The sequence below is a fragment of the Hippoglossus hippoglossus genome, chromosome 15, assembly GCF_009819705.1.
Source record: "Hippoglossus hippoglossus isolate fHipHip1 chromosome 15, fHipHip1.pri, whole genome shotgun sequence".
Lineage (NCBI taxonomy): Eukaryota > Metazoa > Chordata > Actinopteri > Pleuronectiformes > Pleuronectidae > Hippoglossus > Hippoglossus hippoglossus.
In genome coordinates, this window is record NC_047165.1 from 943,353 (window position 1) to 955,852 (window position 12,500).

Below are 12,500 nucleotides of genomic sequence, written 5' to 3' on the forward strand. Positions count from 1 at the left end.
AAACCCATGGATGCGAAAAACATGCAACAGGACAGCCTCCGCAGTTCCTTTGGCAGAAGGTAGCTTGGGCATGGGAATGAAATGAACCATCTTAGAGAATCGATCAACAACTGTTAAGATAGTGGTGTTACCTTTCGAGGGAGGCAACCCGGTAACAAAGTCCAGAGAGATGTCAGACCAGGGGCGATGGGGCACAGGAAGTGGCTGCAGAAGCCCAGAGGGTGGACGTTGCGAGCTCTTGTTCTGAGCACACACGGCACAGGCAGTCACATATTCCCTGACCTCTCCCTCCATGGATGGCCACCAGAAGCGTTGTCTGACCACAAAGAGAGTCCGCCGTATTCCAGGGTGACAAGAAACCCGGGAGGTATGAGCCCAATGGATGACCTGGGAACGAAGTGGAACAGACACAAACAACCGGTTCGGGGGACAGCCCTCCGGCACCTGACTATTAATATTTTCCTGTCTGACCTTTTGTTCAATTCCCCAGGTAACGGCCCCTACCACACAGGATGGAGGCAAGATATTAGAGGGGAACCTCGGGGCAGAACCAGGGTCAAACAAACGAGACAGTGCATCTGCCTTAGCATTCTTGGAACCAGGGCGATATGACAAGGAGAAATTAAATCGATTAAAAAACAAAGCCCACCTGGCCTGTCTGGAATTGAGTCGTTTGGCGGACCGGATGTACTCAAGGTTTTTGTGATCAGTCCAAACCAAGAACGGCTGCTCTGCTCCTTCCAACCAATGACGCCATTCCTCCAGAGCCACTTTAATAGCCAGCAACTCCCTATTCCCCACATCATAATTTCGTTCAGCGGGAGAGAGTTTCCGAGAGAGAAAAGCGCAGGGATGGAGTTTCTTGTCCACTTGTGATCTCTGAGAGAGGATCGCCCCAACTCCTACGTCAGAGGCATCCACCTCAACCATGAACTGAAGACTAGGGTCCGGGAGTGTGAGGACCGGGGCAGTAGTAAATGTCTCCTTCAATCTTTGAAAAGCTCTCTCAGCCGGTAGTGACCACTGAAACTTCATGTTGGAGGAAGTCAGTTTATGCAATGGAGAAGCAATAGTGCTGAAGTTTCTAATGAACCGTCTGTAAAAATTAGCAAAACCCAGAAAGCGTTGGAGATGTTTGCGAGAAGTAGGAGTAGACCACTCCGTCACAGCGCTAACCTTTGCCGGATCCATCTGGATGTTGTCTTGAGAGACGATGAACCCTAGGAAAGTGACGGAGGACACATGAAATTCACACTTCTCTGCCTTTACAAAGAGTTGGTGGGTGAGAAGACGCTGGAGAACCTGGTGAACATGCTGGACATGAGTGTCCTCATCTGGGGAGAAGATGAGGATATCATCCAAATAAACAAAGACATATTTATTCAACATGTCGCGGAGTACGTCGTTAACCATCGCCTGAAATACAGCTGGCGCATTAGATAAACCGAATGGCATCACAAGGTACTCATAGTGTCCACTGGGGGTATTAAAGGCCGTCTTCCATTCATCCCCTTCTCTTATCCTCACCAAGTGATAGGCGTTCCTCAGGTCCAGCTTGGTGAAGACCTTAGCGTTCTTTAGTAGCTCAAACGCAGAGGAGATGAGGGGAAGAGGATACCGATTCTTGATGGTTATCTCATTCAATCCCCGATAATCAATACAGGGGCGGAGTGTCTTATCTTTCTTGGCAACAAAGAAGAACCCAGCTCCGGCAGGAGAGGAGGACGGCCGAATAAGTCCCGCCGCCAGGGAAGAGTCAATATACTCGGTCATAGTCTTTACCTCCGGGGAAGACAAAGAATAGAGGCGCCCCCTAGGGGGTGAACTACCTGGTAGCAGGTCAATGGCACAGTCATAAGGTCGATGAGGCGGTAGAGAGGTAGCCCGAGTCTTGTTGAAGACTTCCTTGAGGTCTAGGTACCATGAAGGCACTCTGGAGAGATCTGGGAAATCGGAGTCCAAAGAAGCTGAGCAAGGCGAGGTAACAGCAGAACGAGAAACAGGAAGTTCCAGACAGCTGGGAGATGAAACATCAGAAGAGTGAGATACTTTGGAGATAGAAACGGCACGAATGCAGGTGACAGAACACTTCCTGTCCCAACCTGTTACTTCCCCTGTGACCCAGTTCATGTGGGGATTATGTTTGGAGAGCCATGGAAAACCCAGAATGAGAGGGTGTGATGGAGAGTTAAAAAGGTGAAAACTCAGAGATTCAGTATGTTCTTTGGAGATAGTCATTTGAATTGGATCAGTCCGGTGAGTTATTTTACATAGTAAGCGTCCATCTAGAGCGTGAGCCTCTAATGGCTTGGGAAGAGGAATTAATTTTAAATTTAATCTCTTAGCTAACCTCCAGTCCATAAAGCTCTCGTCAGCCCCGGAGTCAACTAAGAAAGGATAAATGACAGTCTGAGATGGTGTGATAAGCACTGCTTGCATAAGAGGTCGAACAGACGAAATAGTAGTGTGGCTCACCAGTGTATATCTTGCAGTTGCCTGGTCCCTCGCTGGACAGCCTGAGAGGTAGTGGCCCATCTGCCCACAATAGATGCATCTTCCCTCACGGACTCGACGTTGACGCTCCTCTGGATTGAGCTTGGTACGACCCAGCTGCATGGGCTCCTCCGTACCCGCAGAGGGCGCTGGTGCGACGGACGCGGGTGTGAACCGAGCCGGAGCTCGCCAGCACGGTTGAGTGGTAGTCGACTGTCCCCTCTGGAAAGGTGCAGAATAGTCAGGCCTGGATTTCCCACGATCCTGAAGACGTCTATCAATCTTGACGACCAGTGCTATGAGAGAGTCCACATCTTCTGGCAATTCGCGATTGATTAACTGATCCTTTATGGGCTCTGCTAACCCATACAGGAACGCGTCAAACAAGGATTCCTCATTCCAGCCACTATCGGTCGCCAATGTGCGAAATTCAATGGCATAATCAGAGACACGCCGATTGCCCTGGCGAAATCCCATCAGTGCTCTCGGTGCCTCTCGACCTGGGTTAGTGGTGTTGAAGATCTTGCTCAGTGTATTAGTAAACAGCTGAACCGAGGAGCAGACGTGCGAGTTTCTTGCCCACTCGGCAGTCGCCCATCTCTCTGCCCTGCCAGAGAGATATGATATCACGTAAGCCACTTTGGAGCGTTCTGTCTGGAAAGATGGTGCATTTAATTCAAAGTGGAGCCCACACTGGACCAGAAAAGGCCGACAGTCTCCAGAATCCCCAGAAAATCTCTTGGGACGGGAGAGACGTGGTGGGATAGCAGGCGGAGCAATAGTGGGAAGTGAAACTAGAGCGGGAGCTGAAGCTGGAGCTGGAGCTGACTCTAGAGCCGCACTCGGAGCGGTGAGGGTGTCAAGACGATCCATGAGCTGTTGGAACCGATCAGTCAGAAAACTAACCTGACTGTGAACATTCTCCTGGCGTTCCGACATCCCTTGCATCTCGAGGCGAACCGCGTTAAATTGTTCCTCCGTCTGATGAAGTCGTTTGCCTTGTGCCTGTAGTGCAGCGCGCACGGAATCGGAGTCGGCTGAATCCATCTTTGTGGCCAGTTCGTACTGTAATGTACTGAGAGGTGTAGGACTCAAATGCTCGACTCGGAGACAGAGATGATCAAGAATAACTTTTACTGTATGGTTACGGTACACGGAGTGGCAGTCCAGTAACAAACACAATATTCCAATACGTGTCGGGCAGCAGCAGAAGTCGAAGGAGATCCAGTCCAGGTTCGATACACAGGTGAGGCAGTCCAATAACAAACACACAATTTCGAAGAGGGTCAGGCGGTAGCAGGGTTCGGTAAAGATCCAGTCCAGGTTCGGTACACGGGTAGACAAAAGTTGACCAGGCAGAGGTACCGACAGGGAGGAAGCAAAAGCGGAGTCGATTACACAGACCGGGGTCGGAAGCACTAGAGACTTAATTAACATGGAAATCGCTGGGACGCTTGAAACACGGGGAAACAAAGACGAACTGGCAACACGACACAGGAACACACAGACTAAATACACTAGGTGATGAGGAACAGGTGCAAACAATCGGGGCGGAGCAGACAATCAACAAAGTGGAGCACACACACAAGGCAGGGAGTGAGGAGTCTGAAACGAGAGGAGAGATGAGTAACCAATCACAACCCAGAACAGAAGAATAAACGATAAACATCAGGCCAACTTAACTAATACGCAGGGCTGGATGTAACAGTCACATTAAAAGCAGGACATCAGATATGAGGCCTGGAAACTCTGCACAGGAACAAACTCCAACCAAACGTTATTCAACAAATACACCAGCCACACTTTAATCCTACAGGGAATGAATGAAGGAATATTACAGGAAAGTTAAGATCTTAATGTTAATTGAATGAATAGAATATAAGAAGTTTACAATAATCTCCTGTAGATATGATCTTCTGTAAAGAGGGAAATGTTAAAGACTGAATGAAACTGGGGATTTCCTGTTGATGTGTGTGTGAACATTGAGCAGGTCGTCTAAGTTCCTAGTTTTTCTTTAAGTTCTGACGTTGACTCTTCACGACGGATTAAAGGATTCCATAACTCAGCTTTAAATGTGTTTCTGTAAAGACCGTCGGCCATGATTCCATTCATTTGAAATGAACTGATACTTTTTCAGTTTTTCTGTCCCATGCTTTACTCTGGTATGGAACCAGCGCCCTCTTGGTCTGACCCTGACCTTTTGTGTGTCTGCAGGAGCTGGCTCACGGTCTGGGAGAGCTGCTGAGCTACGAGGGAAACGTGGAGGACGACTTCTACCTCACGTTCCAGGTAAACGTCTCCCTGAAGATGCTGAACTCAGTTTGTTGAGTTCTCAGCCGGTCAGACTGAAATGAAATGATTTTGATCTTTAAAGGTCAAGTTCACTGTGACCTCACATTTGAGTTCTTGTTTTAAGAATGGATCTGTTTTTATGCCTCTGTGCTCTAAGTCTGTCGGTGGTGAACGAGGTTCCTCAGAGGGATATTTGTTCCCCTGAGGACAGGTCATCACGTGAGGGACAGACCTTCAGTTGGACAGAGGACGAACTGTGTCCAACCAAAACAGAGTTTAATGGTGACAGGTCAAAGGTCCTAATCATATCAGAGTGTCTCAAGTGTCTTATAAGATAAAAAGTGATTTTATATCCAAAAGGTCGAAGGGGCACTTCACTGTGATGTCATCATGCTGTGAACACCACTTCCTGTGATTCACGACTTCGTGGTTCCAGTTTTCAGTTTCTTTTAGTTGTGACACTGTTGTTGTGTCATTATTGGTTCATTGAAGTTTGTAGCGTTGATTTAATTTATCTCCTGTTGAGTTGAACTGTCTGATTTATGTAGATGATGATGTGAAAACTTTTCAAAATCTTTGGACAAGCATGTACACACACACACACACACACACACACACACACACACACACACACACACACACACACACACACACACACCTGTCGTGATGACAGCTGTTCTGTTTTGATGGAGCTGATTTTAGACGATGACCTACATCACCTCCGCTGCCGTCGTTCAGTTTAATATTTTAGTCGTGACATCTTAAAGATTCTGTTCATATTCATGTTGATCATTTTAATGAGCGTTATCACTGTAAAATGTTTTCATGCTCTAATGTTCCTCTAATGCTGCAGCTCCTCTTTTCAGCCTCTGTCTCACACTCTTGGTTTTTGCGTCTGTGGAGAACTTTACAATCCAGTGTGTCACTGTCTCTTTAATAAGGCGGAGTTCATACACACGTCACTGCTGATTGGACGACACCTCTGACACACCCACTTAACCTCGAACCTCGTTAACACCTTTAGAACAAACATAAGAAACTGATTGTTCCCCAGCTTCAGTGTTTTCTCTCTTTAACTCTGCAGAACTTTGACATTCACTAAAACCTTGAAAACACACGAGAGGAAAGAAACTCTTATGTCTCCTTTAAATATTCAGATGTCAGATTAATAATCTTATTAATTGTCTTTATTCGTTGATCAGATCATTTCTGGATTACATCATAACTTTGATATTATTTAATTTGAGCCGTGTTCTATGGAGCTTCTTGTGTTTAGTTAACATGACCTGAGTCACGGCTGCAGACGATTCTGTTCATCTTCACCTGCTGAAGACGATTTAAATCAGTTCAATAATCAACATACTCACAAAAGTTCACTGTAAAATCATTTTCTGTAAAAACCTTTAAATTGCGTTAAAGGTCATAAAAGCTGCACTGACGTGTAAAACATGACAGAGCTTCCCTCTCCGTGACCTCGGCGTGTTTTGTGTAACATGTGACACACATGTTGGGATATTCATTGAAGCAGCAGGGGTCTGAATCGGGAACACGTGAGTACGTAGGAAGAAAGTCAGGGCGAGGTGTTATTCACACCCTGAGGACGGAGCTGCAGGCCGAACCCCAGTCGCACCCCGGTGCCACACGAACCCACTGACCTGCTCTCTCTACTCCTGTGCACGTTCTGTAGCTCTCGTGCACTGTGTGTGTTCATCACTGTGTGTTCTTCTGCTGCTCTTATTGACTCTGACTTTATTTAAACCCTCCTGTTTGTTCTGTCCTGTAAGAACCTCACTCATAGAAATTCCTCCATATAGCTGCTAAAGAAAGTTAAACACCACGTATGAAGTCTCACAGCTAAATGATGACGGGTGGATGTCGACTCTGGAAAGTCACATCTATCAATCTCCTCGTGCACACTCTCTGTTGCTATGGTTACCCCTATCGTACACACTAAAGGCTCATTGATGCTCAACTTTAGATGCATATCTGCACATCGTCTGAAAACGTATGAACGAAACAGACGAATCAGAGGGTGAGAAACGGACTAATCTCTTCCTCTGTATAAGAAGAATAAACAATGTCATTTCCCTTTTATACCATAATAATCAAGTTTACATCGATTATTTTTAAACGCAGTTAAACCCACAAAAAAGAAGAGCCTGTGTTTGTTTGTTTTGTCACGTTTGACGTCTTGAACGAGAGCATTTCTGTTTCTGCTGCGGAGTCACGTGACCAAGGAGTGATGATGATTGTGTTTATTCACATTAGAGACAAAAGCCAGAAGTGATTAAATCTGAGACGTGACGTAAAGAGTTTTGTGTGTGTGTGTGTGTGTGTGTGTGTGTGTGTGTGTGTGTGTGTGTGTGTGTGTGTGTGTGTGTGTGTGTGTGTGTGTGTGTGTGTGTGTGTGTGTGTGTGTGTGTGTGTGTGTGTCACAGGTGTTCCAGGAGGAGATGGGCGTCGTCAAATCCTACAACCTCAAGCCAGGAGGAGACAGAATTCCTGTGACCAAGCAGAACAGGAAGGGTGAGACTCACTCTTCAGCACGTTGAGTCACGTTGGATTTATTAACCATCAGCAAATCAAAACACAAGTTTCTCCATCACAGAGACTCTTAACAAACATGTCAGGAGGGATATAATAAAGGGATATAATCATTAGAATATAATGATTTTTTAAAGTTGTATCAGAAGGTGGTTTTCAGTCCCAGATCCAAACTCTTCAGAGAAACGAGACGTGACGTTTCTAGTTTGGTCCATGTCCCATCTGCTAACATGGAGGAGGAGGGTTTATGACCTATACGGCAGCCAGCCACCAGGGGGCGATCTAAAAGATTTGGATTCACCTTTGGGATCTGTCTTGTCGTCCATCTTTATTTAAAGTCGTTAGACTCTTTAAACTGTGGATGAGTCAAGTCGACTTTATTTCTCTTATTAAATCACATTTTCCGTGTGTGTGTGTGTGTGTGTGTGTGTGTGTGTGTGTGTGTGTGTGTGTGTGTGTGTGTGTGTGTGTGTGTGTGTGTGTGTGTGTGTGTGTGTGTGTGTGTGTACTGGGATATTAAGCCTCCTGTTTCTCTTCTCTTTCAGAGTACGTTCAGCTCTACGTCGACTTCCTGTTGAATAAATCCATTTATAAACAGTTTGCTGCCTTTTACCACGGCTTCCACAGTGTGTGTGCCTCCGACGCACTCATGGTGAGTCCACTGTGTGTGTGTGTGTGTGTGTGTGTGTGTGTGTGTGTGCACGCTGACCTCTTCCTGAGCTTCCAGCCTGTGTCAGCGCAGGAAGTCAATCACAGTGTGTAAGTGAAGCTGCTTCCTCTGCAGGACACTAACATGTCACATGATGCTGATCACGATCCCGTCTCCACTTCAAACTGTGTCTCAGTTCTTCAGAGGCTGCAGATAAAGAACGTGTTGCTGCGATTGATCCGTCTCATTTCATCGGCTCCTTCATCTGATTACTTACAATCCAGAGCAACAAAGGTTCCCACAGGTGGAACCGAAGACCAACACTATGGACGAAGCTCAAAGTCGCTCATGAGACACGGTTGAGTGAGACATCCTCCGTAGACCAGAAGGTCTCAGCTCGAGCTCTGTGGAAGTTCAGTCCACCAGGACGAGGCCTCGATTCAGATCCAAACGATTCTTCTTTCAGAAACAAACAGAAAGAGCTTGACGGATGTTCCAGCTCTAATGAGACACATTCTAGTTTCTACAGACGAGACTTAGACGAGCAGACTCTGGTAAATGTCCAAGTGAACTCAGCTCCAGCTGCTGGTTCACACAGATGTGAAACATCAGCTCTGATCTGACACAAGATAAACGATTCAAACATTAGACCAGTGAAGGAGGACGTCATCGTGTGCAGTGAGAGAAGTGAAGAGTTGGATCTGTTTCATTTCTGAGTCCGAACCTTTTTCCTGAACTAAGACAAACTGGAGTTGGTGATTTCACTGTTTGTCGTCGTCCTCCTCAAATGTTTGCTCTGGCTGATAAAAAGCTGCCGACTCAAATTCCACCATGTTGTGGTTAGTTAGACTTGAGGAGCCCGAAGGCCCCCGAGGGCCCCTGTGGGCCCCGAGGGCCCCCGAAGGCCCCCAGGGCCCCACAGGGGGGCCTTTTTTTCTGCTGTGTGTACATGGAGCCCTCGGGGCCCTGGGGCCCCACAGGGGCCCTGTGGGGCCCCAGGGCCCCGAGGGCCCCATGTACACACAGCAGAACAAGTCCACAACATGCATCCAGCATATTGATTATCAAATATCATATCATCTTTCAGGGATTCTCATCAATCAGACACGATTTCATGAATTCACTTTTCACTGTTTCACCTCGTTTGCTTTAAATTAAAAGATCTATAATCATAAAATCAATAAATATCTAGAAATATTTATCTGAGTTTATTTTTTCCTTTTTTAAGTATTAGTTTTAATTTTGCTATTTCAACACTAAATAAATAATCGTCCGGACACAGCGTCTCGTCCATTTTTCAGGTTGCTATGGTGACCATCTTCGGTGTCATCAGCTGATCTCAGGTGTAAACAAGGTGACAAGATTTAAAAAGTTTGATAAAATAAGTAAACGAGCAACAGCAAATGCATGTGACTGCGTTCACACACACACACACACGCACACACACACACACACACACACACACTACATCTCTCTGTTGGTGATTGTTTCTGTTTGACCTTCGACCTCTGACCTTCCAGGTTTATCAGTTCATGTGTGATTGGTGCAGGACGTGTCTGAGATAAGACGGACGAATCAGCAGAATGTAGGTCAGAGCTGATCTGAGCCTCAAGACTGAAACAAGCTCTGCACAGAATAAATAACTATTTAAATAATAACTCATTCAATCTAACTAATAACTATTTTTTAAAACTAATAACTTAGACTGAAAGAAATCATGTTTTACATTTTCTAAGTGACGAATCCTCCATCTTTTCTCAGCTGTTCTGTTAATAACAATAAAAACTTTATTGATACAGCAGCTTGAACAACAGCTGTGACACAAAGACCAGAAATAAAAACAAGAAAACATCTTCACACAGAAAAGTAAATTAATCAGTTAAAATCAAAGACAGAAAACTACACATCACAAAATCTACAATCCTCAAAAGTAAAGTCAAAGGAATATGATTGTGTAGATGTTTGTTGTGTTCGGATCCTTCGCTGATTTCAATAAGAACAATTTGAATATGTCAAATGAAGCCGTCCACACGGAGGGGACGTGTCTGTGGCTCTTCGTCTGTGTTCGATCCCTCAGTCACGTCCACAATGTCTGACGTGCATGGACGTGATGAGGCTCGTCTGGGTTGTTTGTGGGTGTGTTCATTTGGTTTGTGTGTCACTTTCAGGTTGTGGGTGTGTGTGTGTGTCGGCTTCCCGGATTCAGAGTCAGATACAATCATCTGTGTGTGTGTGTGCGTGTGCGTGTGTGTGTGTGTGTGAGTGTGTGTGTGTGTGTGTGTTTGTGTCAGTGCAGACAGAAATAATGAATGTACTGTAACATCCTCCCGACAATGTCACACTTCATCAGAAAGTAAATGATGTAATTTCACTTTTTCATAACATTCACTGCCCCCCCCCCCCCCCCCCCCCCCACGACTTCCTGACCCAGTTGTGTTATCAGCTGCCGCACTTCCTGTTTCTATTCCTGATTTTACGTTCTCTCAACACAAATTATTGTTGTGTTGTGTAAATTCTGCAGAAAGGCCAGTGTTGTGTTTTAGTGCAGCGTCCTCGTGGCTGACCTTTCAGTTTCATGAGTTCTGAGTTGTGTGTTTTCTGAGTTGTGTGTTTTCTGTGTTGTGTTTTCTGAGTTGTGTGTTTTCTGAGTTGTGTGTTTTCTGAGCTGTGTGTTTTCCGAGGTGTGTTTTCTGAGTTGTGTTTTCTGAGGTGTCTGTTTTCTGAGTTGTGTGTTTTCTGAGTTGTGTTTTCTGAGTTGTGTGTTTTCTGAGTTGTGTGTTTTCTGAGTTGTGTGTTTTCTGAGCTGTGTGTTTTCTGAGCTGTGTGTTTTCCGAGGTGTGTTTTCTGAGCTGTGTGTTTTCTGAGGTGTGTGTTTTCTGAGTTGTGTGTTTTCCGAGTTGTGTGTTTTCCGAGTTGTGTGTTTTCTGAGCTGTGTGTTTTCCGAGGTGTGTTTTCTGAGCTGTGTGTTTTCTGAGGTGTGTTTTCTGAGTTGTGTTTTCCGAGTTGTGTGTTTTCTGAGGTGTGTTTTCTGAAGTGTGTTTTCTGAGTTGTGTTTCCTGAGTTGTGTTTCCTGAGTTGTGTGTCTTTGTCTGTGCAGCTGCTGCGGCCGGAGGAGGTGGAGATGCTGGTGTGCGGCAGCCCGGACCTCGACATGAGCGCGCTGCAGAAAGCTGCTCAGTATGAAGGATACAACAAGACGGACGCCACGGTTCGGTAAGACGCCCCCAGCTCGCTGCTGTCAACAGGAAGTGGACATCTTCTGTCACACACGTCTCAGTCCTGTGGTTGTGATGCTGTTTCTGTTTCCTGCTGACGACAGTTTCCATCTGAAGGACTCGTGTTGTTTCATATAAAATTCACAGTTGTTGTTTTTTATTTTCAATTGAGAGTCAGTGATGATTGAATAATGGCCTGCACACACACACACACACGCACACGCACGCACACACACACACACACCAGTCTCCAATAGTATAATGTAACTCTGCACGGTGCTGACAGCTGACGACAAGCAGCTGCAGGCCTGTTACACAACCTCAGAGCTTTGTGTGTGTGTGTGTGTGTGTGTGTGTGAGTGTGTGTATTTGTGATCAGAAAGACAAACCACTGAGGTTAGTCAAGTTTAATTGTTTAGTCTCATTATGAGAACTAATAGCTTCGTTCTCTTTTCATATTCTCCCATTGTCGAGAATATTTTATTTTATCTGAGAAATCTGTGTTATTACATCACTTTATTCATAATGACTTGGTTCTTATTTGATTATTTTGTCTGTAATTTTTGTCAGTTGTTGTAAATCAGTTGCTAAATATATCTGTTACCACGGCAACGTCAGATTGTTTCATTGTGTGTGTGTGTGTGTGTGTGTGTGTGTGTGTGTGTGTGTGTTGCCCCAGGTGCTTCTGGGACGTGGTCCTGTCGTTCCCTCTCGAGCTGCAGAAGAAGCTCCTGCACTTCGCCACAGGAAGTGACCGCGTTCCTGTCGGAGGAATGGCCGACCTCAACTTCAAGATCTCCAAGATCGACGTCCCGATCGACTGGTAGGTTCTGAAACACGGAGCCCAGAGTTTAATCCAGCTCTCGGTCCAGAGAGTCGAGAAGCGGCTGCAGGATTCTGGCGTCACATGTCGTTTTACAACACGTATGTTGTGGCTGTTTGATGAAAACTGCTGAGTCATCGTGTGATTTTCACGACTCCTCTGTTTTCTCTCTGTCTCCTCAGGCTGCCGATCTCTCACACCTGCTTCAACCAGATCTGTCTGCCGGCGTACCGCACCAGAAAGGAGCTGAAACACAAACTCACCATCGCCATCTCCAACGCAGAGGGCTTCGGCCTGGAGTGACACACACACACACACAGACACACACAGACACACACACACACACACAGACACACACACACACACACACACACACACACACACACACACACACACACACACACAGACACACACTCACACACACACTCACACTCACACACACACACAGACAGACACACACACACACAGACAGACACACACACAC

At 45.9% G+C, this 12,500-nt stretch overlaps 1 protein-coding gene and 1 long non-coding RNA gene across 2 annotated transcripts in view; one reads left to right on the top strand and one right to left on the bottom strand.

The window, feature by feature from the left end:
• The window catches only part of hectd2 (HECT domain containing 2), a 35,723-nt gene that overhangs the window by 21,359 nt on the left and 1,864 nt on the right, over positions 1–12,500 (top strand). The window contains exons 17-22 of the mRNA XM_034607817.1: positions 4,708–4,782; positions 7,224–7,311; positions 7,875–7,981; positions 11,076–11,191; positions 11,873–12,016; positions 12,199–12,500. The exon at positions 12,199–12,500 is cut by the window's right edge and continues 1,864 nt beyond it. Of these exons, the coding sequence (XP_034463708.1) occupies positions 4,708–4,782; positions 7,224–7,311; positions 7,875–7,981; positions 11,076–11,191; positions 11,873–12,016; positions 12,199–12,319 (651 nt within the window). The 3' untranslated portion in view covers positions 12,320–12,500. The remainder of the gene's footprint in view (positions 1–4,707; positions 4,783–7,223; positions 7,312–7,874; positions 7,982–11,075; positions 11,192–11,872; positions 12,017–12,198) is intronic.
• LOC117775051 overlaps positions 10,011–12,500 on the bottom strand; it is a 25,868-nt gene continuing 23,378 nt past the window's right edge. The window contains exon 3 of the long non-coding RNA XR_004616167.1: positions 10,011–10,023. This is a non-coding gene — a long non-coding RNA (uncharacterized LOC117775051). The remainder of the gene's footprint in view (positions 10,024–12,500) is intronic.